General features: G+C 46.5%; 4 protein-coding genes across 4 annotated transcripts in view; all 4 read right to left on the bottom strand.

The window, feature by feature from the left end:
- Positions 1-1,137: 1,137 nt before the first annotated feature.
- tmsb4x (thymosin beta 4 X-linked) lies at positions 1,138-2,692 on the bottom strand. The gene is made up of 3 exons (XM_056289365.1): positions 2,534-2,692; positions 1,741-1,851; positions 1,138-1,634 (listed from the first exon to the last, which is right to left on the bottom strand). Exons 2-3 carry the CDS (start codon positions 1,838-1,840, stop codon positions 1,603-1,605), a joined length of 132 nt encoding a protein of 43 aa, XP_056145340.1. The 5' UTR covers positions 1,841-1,851; positions 2,534-2,692; the 3' UTR covers positions 1,138-1,602.
- Positions 2,693-3,981: 1,289 nt separating this feature from the next.
- On the bottom strand, positions 3,982-7,149 carry LOC130120684 (toll-like receptor 8). The gene has a single exon (XM_056289364.1). The coding sequence runs from the start codon at positions 7,132-7,134 to the stop codon at positions 4,126-4,128; it is 3,009 nt and encodes a 1,002-aa protein (XP_056145339.1). The 5' UTR covers positions 7,135-7,149; the 3' UTR covers positions 3,982-4,125.
- Positions 7,150-8,428: 1,279 nt separating this feature from the next.
- Positions 8,429-14,392, bottom strand: tlr7 (toll-like receptor 7). Its single transcript, XM_056289842.1, is given in 2 exon segments — positions 8,429-11,581; positions 14,369-14,392. Coding segments are annotated over 2 exon segments (3,177 nt in total).
- Positions 14,393-14,462: 70 nt separating this feature from the next.
- frmpd4 (FERM and PDZ domain containing 4) overlaps positions 14,463-17,340 on the bottom strand; it is a 31,430-nt gene continuing 28,552 nt past the window's right edge. The window contains exons 16-17 of the mRNA XM_056289829.1: positions 16,713-17,340; positions 14,463-15,733 (exon numbers count right to left, since the gene is read on the bottom strand). The exon at positions 16,713-17,340 is cut by the window's right edge and continues 584 nt beyond it. Coding sequence (XP_056145804.1) covers positions 14,463-15,733; positions 16,713-17,340 — 1,899 coding nt within the window. The remainder of the gene's footprint in view (positions 15,734-16,712) is intronic.

Below are 17,340 nucleotides of genomic sequence, written 5' to 3'. Positions count from 1 at the left end.
ACGAGCACAGTCGTCTTACCTGCCCAAGTCGTGCGCGGATGGTGTCATTCGATAATGTACAAGAGCTTGACGGGGATGGACAGCATGGATGTGGAAGAGCCGCTCTTCACATTGTCAGAATAAAAGAGAAGACACCGATCCTAATCCACTTTTGAGAGGGATTTTGATCCAGGATTTCAAATCGCCATCCTTCTGTACACTTTTTCTTTCCTTTTTGAATTTAACATAATAGCACTGGAACTGCAACATACAATTACGCACAAGAACCAGATGCACTGTTTTTAGTGGCGGTAGCAAAATGCTAGTTTACACCTGTCCACAGGAGGCTTTTTTTTAAAAGTTAGTAGAAAAACAAAAGACAGGCGTGTCTATACAGGGGTTTAGCCATGATTTAACACCTCTGTTGAAAACAAAAATGTGTTGCATGTTCGGCTCAGTGAGCAGGCAGCTCCACACTTGTGCCAACAAGACTTTTTGTCCGAGTGAGATTTTGTGCATTGCAATGCAACCGTTACCGTTCACCGAGGCCCGTGTACTGACTCCTACTGGTGTCTTCCCAGCAAATCTAGGGAAGGAGCATGACCATTCTAGGTATTTAAAGATATTTAGGTTGGAATAGCTTGTAGCTTTCCTTTAGAATAATTTATTTAGTACTGGAGCTTTTTTTTTTGCAGGTGCACATCGCTTCAAAAAGCCCAAGCATGTGGCCAGCGTTTAGCCTCAACACCCAAATATGGAGGGACTAAAAGCCTTGTTCAGATTGGTTGGACCCAGACTTGTAGACGTTACATGACTCTCTGAAGTACCCACTTTCCAAATGTACACCATTAAGCAAGACAAGCAAACCCCTGAAACGGTCTCCGTGCAGAATTCGTGGTCTTCTGGTGCCTCCAGAACTCCAAAGGAAGCATCAGTTGGTGTGCACTTCTGGGTCAGCTGGCGTGTGCACCCTTGTGCCAGCCATTTGAGTGCGCCACATTTACTTTAAAAAAAAAAAAAGAAAAAGTTTAACGTAGCGACGTCAGACGATTACGGCAGTTTAGGCGTCCGCATGGTGCCTGAAGACGGAATTGATCCCTTTGTGAGGCATATTGGTAAGAGGGTATACAAATTCTGCATAAAGTCCACTGACAAAAGTACAAGCAATATGTTTTTTTTATTTGCATATCAAAACAACTCGTGCATTCCCAAATTTGACTCAAAAAAAAAAAAAAGAGAAAAAAAAGATTTGTAGGCACCTCCCCAGGTGGCTGGCTCTGGCATTTACACATGTTGTAGAAAAGTGTAGGCCCCCCCCCCCCAAACCGTTGATCACACCCATGCTCTTCCCACAATATACATGCTGGAGGAGACGCAGCCAGTGGGGTGGGGGAGAGATGGAGCCCATGCAGACATCAGGAGATCAAGCCACAGTTCCTTCGCAGAGTGCTGCTCACTTCTCTTACGCCATCTTAAGGGTGTGTGAATCTAGGGAAGCGGGTGGGGGCTGTACAGTCATTTGTTTTTTTTGCATGATAGCACTGAAACTTTGGGATACACAGTAAGGTGGGGAAAAAAAGGCAATGCTTGTAGAAATGTACAGTGCATTAGCAGGGTGGGTCTTCATGATGTCGCAGCCTTCTCCTGTTCGATGGCTGCAAGAGAGAGGAGAAGTGTCAGCATGAAGGCGGAAGTGTTTCAGAACAACAAAAAAAACCCAGATTTTTTTTTTTTTTTTTAGGACAGGGAACAAGCACTCACTTTCTTTGGACGGCAAGGGGTTTTTCTCAGCCGTCTCGGTCTTCTTCAACTTGCTCTTGTCAAATTTGGTGACTTCCTCGAGGTCGGGTTTGTCAGACATATTTGAAGGGGCTGTGGATGGACAAGACAAAGCACTCAATCAACTGGACAAGCCCTCCCCCATATCATAGGATGTTAGAACCAAAGTTGAAATGGTGCATTCAGTATAGAAATGAGCAGGGCTTCTTATCGCTTATTCACCATCAGCCAAACGGAGGAGCTCCAGGGGTTTGACCCCCCCCCCCCCACAAAAAAGTGCATGTTCAATTAGCGGTGCACGTGTCTGCAAGAACGGCGAGCCTCGAGAAAAAAAAGCTTTGTCATTTCTTGGAGCAGCCCGCAGACGAGGGAACCACCGCCCTTTACAGCAGCCTCCCCACCCCCCCAATGCCGGATCGGTTTACAAAGCATCAACCCAAATAAAACAAACCCCCCCCCCGCAAGATGAACGCGCCCTATTTTCTGATAACATTTACAGCGGAAGCATTTTCCCTGAGCGAGACCAATTACACCCAAAAAGCTTCCCGGTCTGCTGGCAGACTCGGTCGCCTCCAGTACCCTCCCCTCGGTTGGACTTTGTCCCCCTCGAAAAGGACCCCACCGGACACCCGACAGCGTTTACATATCGAGGAAAAGCGAACAAGTCAGCGAAGACGCACCGCACCGCCTCCCCCAAAACGCCCCGCGCCACCCCGGATAACTCCCTCGGGGAGGGGTGGACCCGCATTGTCTGAAAGTGCGCGAGCGAACTTACCAGATGTGGGTCGGCAGACGCGTGGAGGCTCGAGCGCGGGGTTGCGTAGGTTCCGGAAGGCGCGCGGGGACGAAGTGAGGAGGGAGGCTGCAGTCGCGGGCTAAATACCGCGCGGCATGCAAATGAGGACGTGACGTCACACGCCGCCTTTAATTCGCTCCAAATCTTTTTTTTTTTTTTTTTTGGGGTTCGGAGCGGGGGAAAGGGGAGCCAGCGAATCCCGACGTTTTCGGGCGGAACCGGCTGGATCCCGCGATCGCGTTTCGCAGTCGTTTTACGCGTCGGTTTTTACTTTCACCCGCGCTCGAAGCGCGGTAAATATGATCTGACGCAAACCCCCCTCCTCCCCCCCCCCACGTCAAGGCGGATCGTTTGACGCAGTTATTTAGTCAGTCACTTCATCTGTTTCCCCCCCTCATTGTGGGTATATTCAGCGTTTTGACTTGTGTGTTGCCTCGCACTGCTCACTGCAATCGATACGTTTGGACAAGTCGGACATGCCAAACGGGCGTACGAGGAAGCGGCGCCATGTTGAACTTGTAACAGCGACGCCACCGTGTGGCCACATTTGATATCTACGCGCTTGCATGTGGGTGTGGACGTTGATCAACTTCCTTTTCCTGAAGCGCGGTCATCTGGTGATGTCATCAAGCGTTTTACTTCCAGATGTGTAGCATCTGGAAATAACAGCGTCTGATGCGTAGCATTGCCCTCCGTTACACCTGCTGATTATGGTTGTTATGTTTCATATCATTTTGAGCTCTACTGACTGATTTTATCTCGTTTAGCAAAGCCCCTTTTTGTATCCTTGTTCGAGAGGCGTTATATAAATAAAGTTTTTTTATTGTTATTACTATTACATTTTATATTATTATTACTACTCACGTTTTTATCCTAAAAACGTTCTTCTGTACCGTTTTTCCTCATCTGAAGGAAATGTCTACATAAGATAGGGTGTGTTGTCTTCTGGATGTACCTGTTTCTCACTGTGGGAATATGAAGGACCTCTGACACTGCAGCCGTGATTTAGGTCGATTGCAGGTTGCGTACAGATCAGGCAAAATCATCTGACCCGATTGTCTGGAATATTTATCTAAATCTAGATCCGGGACTCACAGCATTGCACGAGAGGAGTTTGGGATTGTTGGAGTGGAAATATTCTTATTACAGGCAACAGTGTTTGGTTCATCAATGTCAGCAGCTGAAAATCTGACCCTTGAAAATATGAAACGTTTGACTCTTATCTATCCTTCTGTCTGTCTGTCTGTCTGTCTGTCTGTCTGTCTGCCTGTGTGTCTATCCGTTATCCATCTATGCCCTGTAAGAGTTCCTCAGAGATTATAAATGACAAAAAATAAATCAATAAATACAAAGCCATTTATTTGAACAGTAGCACAAAGAACATTGAACTAATGTTTGAATGTTTCTTTTCTACACATGGTATGAGTTGGCAGAGTGATAAATCCCTCGGCTGTCCTCTGAGGGCCGCCGCACGTGACACAGCAATGGCTTGAACCAAATAGAATGTAGTTGGTTGCCCATGAGGGGAACCTGAAATAAAATACAACAGTCTCAATCCTGCTTTACTTGCTTCACTCATTGGTGAAGTACTTGGAGTAGGTCTTGTTGTACATCATCTGGTTGTCGACTCTGACGACGTTCCTCAGATTTTGCCAAAACCAGGGTTCGGCTGCTGCCGTTCTCGGCCACTCCACGACGCTTCTCTCGCACAGCCTCTTCCTCAGGCGAAGGAAGTGTGACTGCCGTAGCACGGGTTCGAGCATCAGCAGCACTATCACATCCACGTTCTCATCCAGCAGCCTTTGGTGCGCCAGCAGCATCGCCAGCCTGAAAACCCCGGTCTTGACGTAGGCCTCGGTCAAGACAAAAAGGGTCTTGCGACTGTATCGGATGCTCTGAGTCAGGTTGTCTACCAAGGGTACGCCGAGGGGCCAATCCCTCTCCTCCAAACACAGGGGCTGGCTTTTGTCCCCATCTTCCTCCAGCTGCGTCCGCAGATGCCCCAACACCCACTCCGATACCTGGGGGTCTCGGGTGTCGTAAACCACAAACACATCGTACACGCTGTCCGAAGAGCTCGATGAATGGTAGCCCTTCAATTTAGCTCTGAGGAAGTAAAGGACATAGAAGGCATCCCAGTAAAATATGTGAGCTATTGTTGTAACCACCATGGTAGCCACAATGAAGGTGCTTGAAAGGATCCAGATAAAAAATGCCTCACTGTCATTCACACACTGATTAATATCAAAGAGGATAATCGGTTGGCCCTTTTTGTTCGCTGGCGTCTCGCACGTCACCTCGGTGATCAGCCTTGGGATCTTTACGTTTTTATTATCTTCAATCCAGAGAATGAAATCTAGGGAATCACAGGTACAATGGAGTGGGTTTCCCTGCAAGTACAAAGTTTCAATGTGATTTTCGGCTTTGGATGAAAAGGTGGATTGATTGATGATAGTCAGCTTGTTGTGGCTAAGGTACAGAGTCTTAAGGCTTTCAGTGCCATTTAAAAACCCGTTGGACAAGTGGTAAATGTGGTTATAACTCAGATCTAGCAAGCGTAGGGTATGGCTGACGTTCGATAGTATGGCTGGTACATAAGATAAAGAGTTAAAGCTTAAATCTAAGATGTGAATTTGTCTAAAACCCTTCAGTTGACCCCACTTGAATTCAGTGAGTGAATTGTGACTCATGCGCAGTATCGTAAGATTACGGGGTAAATTTTCATAAACCCTGTCGAGAATGTTAGTGATGCTGTTGAAGGAGATATCGAGGATGGTCAGATTGGTGAGATTGGTGAAAAGCTGGTCGTATGAGCCGTCCCTTTCTTTCCACAGAGTGCCCAGGTTGTTGTTCTGAAACTGGAGCTCGCTTAAGGAGTTGCTGCACATCGCCTTTGTCGTTAACGTCGAGATGCTGTTGTGACTCATGTTCAACACTCGCAAAGCGGGCAGGTTTCTCAGAAAGTTCAAATTATGTGTCACCCCATACGCCACAAAGTAGTGGGCATTGTAACTCAGGTCAAGTACCTCCAGTCGCTTTAACTCCCTGAAGGCGTTGTCGTAGGCCAGATCAATCTTGTTAAACGACAGGTCCAGATATGTCAGATTAGGTAATGACGAGAACTCGGTCCCATTAAGCGCTGCTGAAAATCCGTTTCCCGACAGGTTGAGACACGCAATGTCCCCGTAGCCCCTGAACTGTTCTGGACTGATGAAGAAGAGGTTGTTTGAGCTCAGGATTAGTACTCGACCCGAGTCAAAGCACTCTTGCTTAATGAGTCCGTGCGAAAGCTTGTAATTTTGGTCTTTGGGATAGGGTCTTAACAGTAGGGGGGAGGAAGAGCCAGAACTCAGCTGGTCGCCCTGGCCAGCGTCTGCATGAGTCGCCGTGACCGAAATGGGGTACAGTCTGTTTTCTGCCAGGTATATCATTTTCAGATGGCAGAATTTGCTGAACGTGGCGCTGTTGGAGCGCACAATGAAGTTGGTTCCTAAATTCAGCGCGGAGAGGTTTCTGAGCGCGTGAAGCGGGCTGAGCGTGTCCGGTCCAATCTCTTTGAAAACTAAACCCTCCAAATGTAACGTCGTCAGAGACGACAACTGCGAAAAGTTCTGGGAAAGTTTGATCGTTTTAGGGTAGGACTTGAGACCGAAATTAAACGAAAGATCAATCTTCTCCAGCCTAGCGAGATAGCTTAAAAAGTCCACCTCACCCGTGATAGCATTTTTCAGGAAGTTAAATGAGAGGAAGAGTTCTTTGAGATTTCTCAGGTTCTCGAACCAGGAGGTTTCGAGCGACGTCAGCGAGTTGCCCGCTAGGTGGAGGGTCTCGAGTAGGCGGAGGTTTGCAAATGCACGAGGGTGGATGCCGAGGGAAATGTTATGGCAGGTGACGCAGGGATATGGGGAAGTTTCACATCTGGGACAGTTCCCCTGCAATTTAAGGATTTTTAAGTTTGGCAGACCACGGAAATCATCCTCAAAGATATACTGTATTCCGTTCGAACTCAGCTCTAATGTGTGTACCGATTCTGGCAGTCCCTTTGGAACTCGAGTTAAATTGTTATGAGACAAGTCCACAATCAGCAGTTGGGTCATAACCGAAAAGCTGTTGTTCGTAATGGTTAAATGCTTGCCGCAGGGATTCCAGAAATAACAGTTTCTGGATAAAAACAGCTGTGTCACTTTCCAGATACCAGAGAGGCCCTTGCTATCCAACACCAGGATGTTGTTGTTGTCTATCTCGAGGACTCTCAGACTAGGGGGGAGATTGCTGGGGACTCTTCTCAGACCATTGCCGCTCAGCCTTAGCTCATATAACTTTGTTAGGTTTTTAAACGCACCCTCCTCTATGTTCATCCCTAGGTTCTTGTTTGCCCAGTTGAGATTGAGCAGGGTCAGATTCTTCATATTGGGAAATGCATCACAGGATATGTTCTGAATAAGGTTCTCGGATAAGTTCAGCTCTGTTACATCACTCGTTATCCCCGCAGGAACTGTCTTCAATCGACGCCCTCGGCAATCAAATATGATCCCTGAGGCGTTACAATGGTTTACATCGCATGGGAACCGTGGGGACATCCAAATAGGCTTACATGGAGCATGTGGGATCCCATAATTGCAACACAGAGAGAAAAGCATTAAGTGCAGCCAGCAGGTGGCAGTAGTCTGCAGATAAAAAACAAACAAACAAACGAGTTAACTTTCCCTTACAATATGACGTTTTATTTTCACGTTTTATCATAATTTATTTGAGCATGGAAAAAAACAAAAAACAACAGCATAATTATCATAAAGATACTTTCATGAAGATTATAATGCGGTTACATTTTGCATGTATTTTGGACAACGTGTTCACCGTATAATCAAAAAGAACTTATTCAGAGGGAAGTTATGTTATTTTTCCGTAAATAATATGAAAACAAACACAAACAAACAAACAAACAAAAATCGACGTACCTGCAGTGAAATAAAGTGAGGGTTAAGTGAAAATACAGCCCTAGACCAATCTCTACGTTAGTATAATCTCTCAGCCTTAGCAGATGTTAATGAAGCACAATGTAAAATGGATATTATAATAAAGAGCCACCTGCAATATCCATTTTTGAATTACAGTATAAGTAACCCTCATAACATTTGGAGATGAAGAACAGCTGCTGATGAAAATTATACCATGGAATCAAAATTACTGAGTGCATTGTCACATCATGTGCTTAAAACCAGCCAATATATTTTAATTTGCATGAACAGATACATTTAACAGACATCCAAACAACGAAAGCGTCCGAATTTCAAATTATTTTCGTCATATTTGTTGCAGTGACACTCACCATTGTCGATGTATTGAGTCCTTAAAGGGGTATTACAGTCAGCCGAGTGACATTTATAAAGATCTGTCAGTACTGAGTTCAAGCGCATTTCACGCCAGTGATTCTAACATGGATTGTCTTTGTGTTCGTCTTGCTGAAAAATACCAAAATAGAACCTCCCCTCGTGCGTTGAAGTTAAATGTGTGAGATTCAGGTAGCATTATGAACCATAGAAAAGAGGCTTTATGTGAATTGGAGAAGTACGTTCGTTTCACTTCCCTCTTTTGGAGCAAGCATGCCACCAATTTGATACTTTTATTAGTCATATTAAAAGCTGTTTAGCTGAGAGCTGTTCAGTTACCGCCTTCTTGATAGGTTTTGGCAAAGCATTAACATAACCTTTATCATCTGTTTTGTCATAACGACTGCCACATATCAACATATGTTGTTGTTATTTCAAATGTTAAGATGTTGAAACACCTCACAGTCCCGTCAACAAAGCGTCACACTCGTGCAACTCGTGTCATACCCTCACCAGTGTAAGTTATCGGTCACTAGTGAATCTTTCACAGTGTTTCCTTGAAAAGATTACTGTATTGTTTGTGACCTTCAGTGGCCAACACACTTCTCAGGCTGAACCAAAAGTACCGCTGGGCTTGAGGGTTTGTCGGCCACTCCAGAACCGACCGCTTGTACAGCCTCTTCCGTAGATTCAGGTACTTTGAGTGGGAGGACGCCTTCTCCAAGAAGATCAAAACTATGACGTCATTCTTTTCATCCATCAGCCTCTGGTGAGCCATGTAGAAGGCCATCTTGAAGTTGCCGCTCTTTATGTAGCTGTTGGTTAAGATGAACACGGTCCTCTTGCTCTGGTGGATGCTCTGGCAGAGGTTGTCGATCAGGGGACATCCCGGGATCCAGTCTCGTTCCTCCAAACACAGCGTCAGATGGTGATCTCCTCTCTCCTCCAGGTGAATGCACAGCTCCTTCGTCACCCACTCCGACACCGCGGGGTCCTTTTTGTCGTATACCACAAAGGCGTCGTAGACGGCACTCTGGGATGACAGGCGGCTGTAGCCCTTCAGCTTGGCCCGGCAGAAGTGGTAGATGTACCACACATCCCAGAGAAAGAGATGGCTGGAGATGGACAGGGTGAGGAAACTGAGAATGAGGGAAGTGATTAGGATAAAGAGTATGATTGACAGATAGTTATACTGGCAGGCCAGCACGTCCACTGATACGACAGAATGACCTCTGTGTGCCCCAGGGGCAGCGCAAGTCACGTCTGTGGCCAGTTTGGGGATGGTGACCTTGGTGCTGTTGAGCCACATGATGAACCAAGTGGCATTGCATGTGCACTGGAATCGATTGTTGTTCAGGAGCAGCATGTCCATCTTATCGGTGATGTCATCTGGAATACTAGATTTTTCAATGTACCGAATGCTGTTAAAACTGAGATCCAGATGTTTTAGGCTGTAGGCGTCTTTGAGGAAATCTAGGGAAAGCTTCACAATGCGGTTTTTATGCAAGATGAACTTCTTGAGAGATTTGCTGCAGTTGGAAAGCATACGGGGAACAGCAGTGAGACCATTACCGCTGAGATCTAGGACCTCCAAAGAATGCAGATATGCTAACTCCCCCCAAGCAAAAAACTTAAGTTTGTTGTTTTTGAGGTAGAGCTCAGCCAGTTTGCCTGGCAGGCTGCTGAAAACGTCCTTGGGGATGAAATGGAGATTATTATGAGAGATATCAAGAACACTCAGATTAACCAGATTTTTGAAATAATTGATGTATCTCTTATCACCATCTCTCCACAGCATATCTAAACGGTTATCTCTGAACTCCAGTCTCTCCAGAGAGAGACTCTCCAGCTCTGTGTTAGTGGAAGTAGAGATCTTATTGTGGTTCATTAATAAAATCTTTAGATTTGGTAGATTTCTGGTGAAGTTGAGCATGTGAGTCAAACCCTCAGATTCAAAATAGTAGTTGTTGGTACTTATGTCCAAAATGACAAGATTTTTCAGTTCCTGAAATGCGGAAGAATAAAGCAGGTCCAGACGATTCTGCGAGAAGTCCAGATACTGTAAATTAGTTAGATGAGTAAATTCAGAGCCATTCAGACTTTGGCTCATTGCATTTCCTGATAGATTGAGGCATCTCAGCTCACCCAGATTTAAAAATTTTGAAGGGATGAAGAATATGTTATTCCTGCTTAGATCCAGAGTTTTCCCAAACTGACTGCACTGCTTATTGATAAAGGATGTAACAACTCCAAGTTCCTTGTCTTTGTATTTGCAGCTGCGTGCATATTCATCATATCTAAAATAATGAATCTCTCTCACCTCACTACCTGTGCTTTGATAGTGAACAGCATCAGACATGGGTGAGCCATCGTAGGCCTTCGTTCCGGAGAATCCAACATATTCTTGCCCTTCAGAAGGGGAGGATATTTTGTTGTCGGACAGATTGATGATTTTGAAGCTTTTCAGCTGCATTAGGATGCTGAGGTTGGTCATTTTTATGAAGTTGGTTCCCAGGTCTACGACCTCGAGGTTCGGTAGGGCAATGAGGGGATGGATGCTCTGCGATGTCAGCTTCTGGAAAACGAAGCCTCTGAGTCGGAGCACTTTCAGGGATTTGAGGCGGGAGAAACTCGGACTTAGTTTGAGCATGGCTGGGTACCTCTGAAGCTCATAATTGAATGAGAGGTCCAGCTCTTCTAGACTGGGGAGAGCTATTGGGAAGTAAGTGGATGCAATCTCGCTCGCTAAAAAGTTTGTGGAGAGATCCAGGACCCTCAGCCCCTTTGAGTTTTCAAACCATTCAGAGAGCACGTGCGACAGGGAGTTACTGTGCAGACGCAAGATTTGAAGTTTGGTCAAAGTTTTAAAAGCTCCTTTGTGGATCTTTAGCTGAGAGTTGTGTGGGCACGGGACACATGGAAATGGGGCATTGTAACAACGTGGGCAATTTCCGCTGACATCTAGGATCTCTAAATTGGTTAAATTTTGAAAATCCTCGTCGGTGACTTCTTCGATCTTGTTGTTATAGAGGTACAACTCTTTCAGGTTGGTGGGCAGTTGGTGTGGGATGTAGGACAGGTTATTTGACTTGACAGATAACAGTGACATATTCGTAAGCTGTGAAAATGCCCCCTCTTCTATTTCATAAGAGACGTTACACGGGTTACGATAGTAGCAGTTTTGCCCGAGGTAAAGGATCTCTACGCTCCTGATGTTGGAGAGGTTGTCCTTCGAAATATAATAGATATGATTCACTTCCAGGCTCAACAGGATCAGATTTGGAGGCAGGCCTGTGGGGATGCTGTGCAGCTGGTTGCCATCCAGATATAGTGATCGAAGCTTTCTCAGGCTTGTGAAGGTGTTTTCTTTAATCGTCACACTCTTGGTGCATATATTATCCTTGGGGCCAATTTTTATGGGCACACAGTTACACCGCATGTCAATCTCGGTAAGATTACCCAGACCCCGAAAGGAACTGGAGTTTAACTCAGGAATGTGGTTGATGGTGAGTGTCAGATTGGTAGCATCACTCGGAATACCGCTCGGGACACCTTTGAGGCCTCTCTCGGTGCAGTCCACCTTGACGGCTCTGCTCCTGTTGTCCGTGCTAACATCGCACGGCAGGGTTTTCGGGTAAAAGCTACCCGCTCTTGATATGGAGAAATGACACCACAGACTGATCAGTGCCACACAAACCTGTACGGAAACACATGCTGACCTCTGGTAACGATGGGTGGTGGGGGAAGTGAGGAAAAAGGGAAAAGTCACGTCACTAAAGACTCACATCTGTTGTAATGCATCGCAAATGCAAACCATATCAAGAGTTAAAATTCTCAACAAAGCATTACACTTGTTACTTGAATATAAATATTTTGTGAAAATAGCTCGAATGCACTTTCAATTTCCCTTTTTTTGTTTTCATTCCATCCAAGTTCTCATTCTGGTAACGAGTCACTGTTTTACTTTTAATTAAGCCATGCAGTATTTATCTGTGTCAATACTATGAAGGTTATTGCTACTTACCGAGCGGTGGAGCATGGTTTACATGATAATTTGTACAAATATCTTGCGCCGTGCTTTGTGCTTGGAGACGGAGTGAGAGCTAGACAGGGTCACATTGTAATGTAATGCGCGCGGCTATGAGCTGAAAGCAGCAGGTGGCTGGATTACTGCAATATTATTATAATTAGCCTTCATCACTTCCCCATTGTCACAAACCAGGCACATCCAAAGCGCTCAGTCTGTGTAGTTTCTCAAAATAAACAAATAAATAAATAGACTTTCCCTAAACTGCTAATTAAACAATTTAGCACTTGTAATTATTGTATAACATAGGTTTTACAGCGTGATCTATATAATACTAGAAAGGGGTTTCATAATCAATTAATTAAAGTAAGAATATAAAACATAAGATAATTTACAAATGTCAACCCAAACCTCATTATGTGCTTTCTCTCATTAGCATATCAAATAAAATGGTTTACCACTGGGTACCAGTTGTTTGCCAGCCGGTATGTGGTAAAACTCACACAGTAGCTTCCCTAGGGGGAAATTAAATTAATTAAATTAATTTTATATTTTATTTTATGTTTTATGTTTATGTTATATTATATATTATATATAATAATCTATATATTATATTATATTGTTATATATTTATATATACCCATATATATTATATCATATTTATATTAAGTAATTCATTAATTATTTAGTATTTATTATCATTATTAATTTATTTAGTATATTATATAATATTTATCTCAATCTATTTTATAAAGGTTTAAAATGGTTTACTACTGGGTACAAGTTGTTTGCTAACCAGTATGTGGTAAAACTCACACAGCAGCTGTTTCTGTTTCATTTCTTAGTAGTCTGCACTGGAAAGGAAAACCATTTGATCGTCACACAGAGACCGTATCATCTGCTCTCCTGCGGTGTCCCTCTCTCCTGTCATCTGTATCGAACCTCTAAAGGGCTGCCGTCATTTCAGGACTACATCCAGTTCTCTTTATTTCTCACCTATGGCGAAGACAAACGGGGTTTTTGGGATCCTATTGCCTATTTACTTTGAAAAATGTATTGAGTCATAGTCATGGGGGACTTCTGGCCCCTACACTGAGAGACCAACGAAGGAGGAGACAGATTTATGCAAAACACGTGGCTTGCGCGAGGTTCCTGGAGAGACACACGTGCACATGGCATCATACAACATGTGCTGGTCTGATTGCGAATCTCACAGATGCCAACACACAGGCTTACCCTGCAGCCCCGAGAGTGAAGCGGGCCACCGTCATCACTAATGCAAGAAGGGTCACCCTCACCCAAGCACGAGCAAATGGTGAAATAATGCATTATTGAACACTTTTGTAAAACCAAACACGGGTCAAGCAAGTATTCGGTATGAATTATGAAACTTTACAAGCGAACTGGTTTTACAACCTGGAAAAGCCGTTCTCTCGGCCATTTATGCATTTCGCTTGGCCGACAAAAGATGAGTGAGACAATGACTACGGATTTGCATGTAGCATTTGTGTGGAACAAATCAGAAAAGAGGGGCGGCACGGTGGCGCAGTGGTTAGCGTGGTCACCTCACAGCCAGAAGGTCCTGGGTTTGAGCCCCGGGGTAGTCCAACCTTGGGGGTCGTCCCGGGTCGTCCTCTGTGTGGAGTTTGCATGCTCTCCCCATGTCTGCGTGGGTTTCCTCCCGCAGTCCAAAGACATGTAGGTCAGGTGAATCGGCCGTGCTAAATTGCCCCTAGGTGTGACTGTGTGTGTGTGGGCGGCCCGTGTGATGGCCTGGCGGCCTGTCCGATGGCCTGGCGGCCTGTCCGATGGCCTGGCGGCCTGTCCAGGGTGTCTCCCCGCCTGCCGCCCAGTGGCTGCTGGGATAGGCTCCAGCATCCCCGCCACCCTGAGAGCAGGGGAAGCAGTTCGGATCATGGAGAATCAAAAAAGATTTAAAGGAATTTTGCATTGTTTGACGGGCGGATTGAAATACCGTCTTAAATAACGATACAAGAGGATGAGGAATTGCCGTCTCTTCAACTTTTAATAACTTATATGATGTTGACAAAAAAAATAACAGGAAAGTACTCCAGTGTTCATGTGCAAAGTATTCATAAAATCAGGGTAACTCTAGCAAATGAAAAAAGACTGTGGTCTAATCACGTCTCGTCCTGTGCGATGATTGTTTCGAGCTATTTATCTTCCATAGCACTTGTGTAATCTTAAACATAATGTTTCAGTGATTTTAAAATCAAGGTACATGTACTAATCAGGTTTTAATAATCTACACGATGAGCCCCAAAAGGTCATCAATAAATCAGTAAAATAATCCCCCTTTAATACTGGTATTAGCTAATATACTCAGGGGACATATCTCTCTTCATAGAGGCCTTAATATAATCTCTTTAAAAGTTTAATTAGGATTAATATACTTTTTTTTTTACTTTACATAATAAAATACTGTATTCACAAGGCAAGGTTTATCACAGCAGTTCACATTGGTTGGTTGAAACCCATTTCCCTTACGTATGGCTTTGAAACGAACAATCAGAACGACAAACCGACCGTCTTAGTTGTGGAGTGTTTTCAGTGAGTGAGTTAGTGTGTTGATAATAGCAGACATGGTGGCAGAGTGATGTGTCAATGCGTTCACACTTTGGTCGTTGGAGGAGCTTCCCGAAGCCACCTCAGCAGCTTTCAGCAGACACACGTAGTTCGTGACGACCTCGTCCACCTTGGCGACCACCTCCCGGCGTTGGGCCTCACCGCCCAGGCCTTCAACCAGAGACATGCAGGCTTCCGTTAGACAGCACAGCGTATGGAAGCTGTGCGTCAGAGTAAGCAGCAGCTCCTCGGGATGCCTGTGCTCCCACGCCATCTGACCGCAGCTGCTAGCCAGCGCTTTAGCCTGCAAGGACAGCATCTGGGAGAAACTCCGCTGGTCTGCCTCGCTGACCTCTGGCCTCTGGCCTTTGGACAACTGCCCCACGCTTGAGCGGACCAAGCTGATAATCTCTAAGGCGTCCTTCCGGGCGGCCACAAATCCCGCGGGGAGGCTGTACGTTTTCCCTTTCATTGAGTTCACACGAGCTAATCTGGTGTTGAGGTTCATTTCATCCATAGTGGCGGCCATGCTGAAATGCTCAGCATGACAATCTGATCTCAAGTCTGCATCCTTTCCCTCGCCACCAAGGGTGGGCGAAACTTGCCGTTGCTTGGAACCTGTGCAATGTGAGGGTTTCTCTCCCTTTTCATCACCCGCGGTGCTCACCTTTCTCCTTTGGAAACAGTGGCTGAATGGCCCATGGCACCTCCAGGAACCCAAGTCCAGCCTCGGCACTGCTGACACTGGCAAAAACATGGATGCGCCTCTGAAGAGCCTCCGGCCAGAGGAGTGGGAGGCAACTGAGCTCTGGGACCAGCTTTTGGGCGATGTTCTGGAGGAGAATCTCCTCTGTGTCTTTGGGGGATCTGGAAACTGGGCATTCTGCACACCGCTCCTCCATGTAAGTGTGGCTTTGGTCTTTTCTAACAGCGCTTCAAAGCTCCTCGACCGCGGCGTTACGGTGCTCCAGTTCCTTCTCAGGATCCGAACCCTGCGTGGCTCCCTGAGGGCACCTGTAGTGGTTGGGTCGCGTGAAGGTATGCTGGAGGGGGAAGCCAGGGCATGTGGGTGAGACTCGGGGCAGCCCTGTATCTGTCCATGGGGCTCTGTGCTACTCATCGATGATGGTGGTGACGTGATGGTGGTGGCGGTGGCGGCAGCAGCAGCAGTGTTGGTCTTGTTAGAGAGAGCTGAGGATGAGTCTTCTCCCCAAGCCTTCCTCAGCTGTGTGCAAGCTACACTAGGGGGAGCAGGGAAACAGAGAGAATTATTAAGCATCTCCTTGGCCATTCAACCTTATCTATTAAAGCATCTACCTCCATCCGCCGATCCGGGGAGGGCTGCAGACTACCACATGCCTCCTCCCATACATGTGGAGTCGCCAGCCGCTTCTCTTCACCTGACAGCGAGGAGTTTCACCAGGGGGGCGTAGCGCGTGGGAGGATCACGCTATTCCCCCCAGTTCCCTCTCCCCACAGAACAGATGCCCCGACCGACCAGATGAGGCGCTAGTGCAACAACCAGGACACATACCCACATCCGGCTTCCCACCCGCAGACGCGGCCAATTGTGTCTGTAGGGACTCCCGACCAAGCCGGAGGCAACGCAGGGATTTGAACTGGGGGTCCCCGTGTTGGTAGGCAACGGAATAGACCGCCAAGCCACCCAGACGCCCCGAGCATGCCATTTTTACAGTGGTGGGAACTGTTTACCGCTGAGCAAGGCGACAATAACCGCTACGTCTTGTTTGCAGTTCTGCCAGAGGGAGGGACAGATTTGGGAAATCACAGATTTCAGCTTTAAGGCTAGATTATCCAAAACATGAGTGTGTGTGTGTATGCAGATATGTAGAAATTGATTAATTCACAAATTAAACAGATAAACGGATTAATTAATGTGTTAAACGGATTGATTAAACAGATATATTTCATATGAGGATGGAGTTATTTTCTCATGTTGTATGCTACCACCCTTAGAGAGCGGGAACGGCCGAGCTCTTGGTCCTTTGAAACGTATCCCCATCGTTACGCGTTCGAGGTACACGTCTTTGTCAGAGTCCTCTTACCCAAGAGGCTTGACATCTGTCGCTTAATACGTTTTAAATACCGAACGCTACATAATTCGGCGTGCGCGTTCTTGTGTCCCAGTCCTGCATATTCCGACCACGTGAAAGAGAGGCGGCGATCCAGGAGAGCGCCCCCTGTTCGGTTTTACCTGTGGTTTCCTTTATCTTGGGCACCCGGTGGCTGCCGTCCCGCATGGTCCCGAACCCGGGCTCAGCACTGGTGGCTGCGTGGATTTTTCTCAGCAGGGTGGGGTCCATGGGATGGCAGGCCTTCCCCTGGCCTGGGGCGGCGTAGGCCTTCTCCTCTGCAGCTACATAGCCCAGGCCTTTAAGAGAGGAGTCTGACAGTACATGCATATTTTCTGCAGTGCAAAGGGGGGAATCCATGGGAGTGACGCAGCTGCTGCTCCCTGTGCTGCAGCCCGCGTCTATGGAGGAGCACTGGGAGCTCTGGAGAGAGTGGGTGCCCTCGCCCTGCATCGCCGACACGCGCTTGCTCAGGTGGTACTCGTAAAGGCGGGCGACGTCCTGCTCGGACGACGGGGGGATCTTGATTTGCTGCTGCTCGTTACTCATCGAGCCGACGTCGTCTGCCGCACGGGAGACCTTGGACGGGGAGCAAAGATGGGCGTGGAACTGCTGACTTCTCTCATCCGAGTCCTGCCTCTCTCCCTTTATTGTTAACCTGTCTGCGTGGGAAGGGTGTGAGTCACTCATGCAGTCCGGGGGGAGGTTTTCTGCCATTTTGTTTCCAGACGCTCGCTGCCATTTCTGGTG

The sequence above is a fragment of the Lampris incognitus genome, chromosome 11 (assembly GCF_029633865.1).
Source record: "Lampris incognitus isolate fLamInc1 chromosome 11, fLamInc1.hap2, whole genome shotgun sequence".
Lineage (NCBI taxonomy): Eukaryota > Metazoa > Chordata > Actinopteri > Lampriformes > Lampridae > Lampris > Lampris incognitus.
This window is presented reverse-complemented; position numbering and strand designations above follow the sequence as displayed.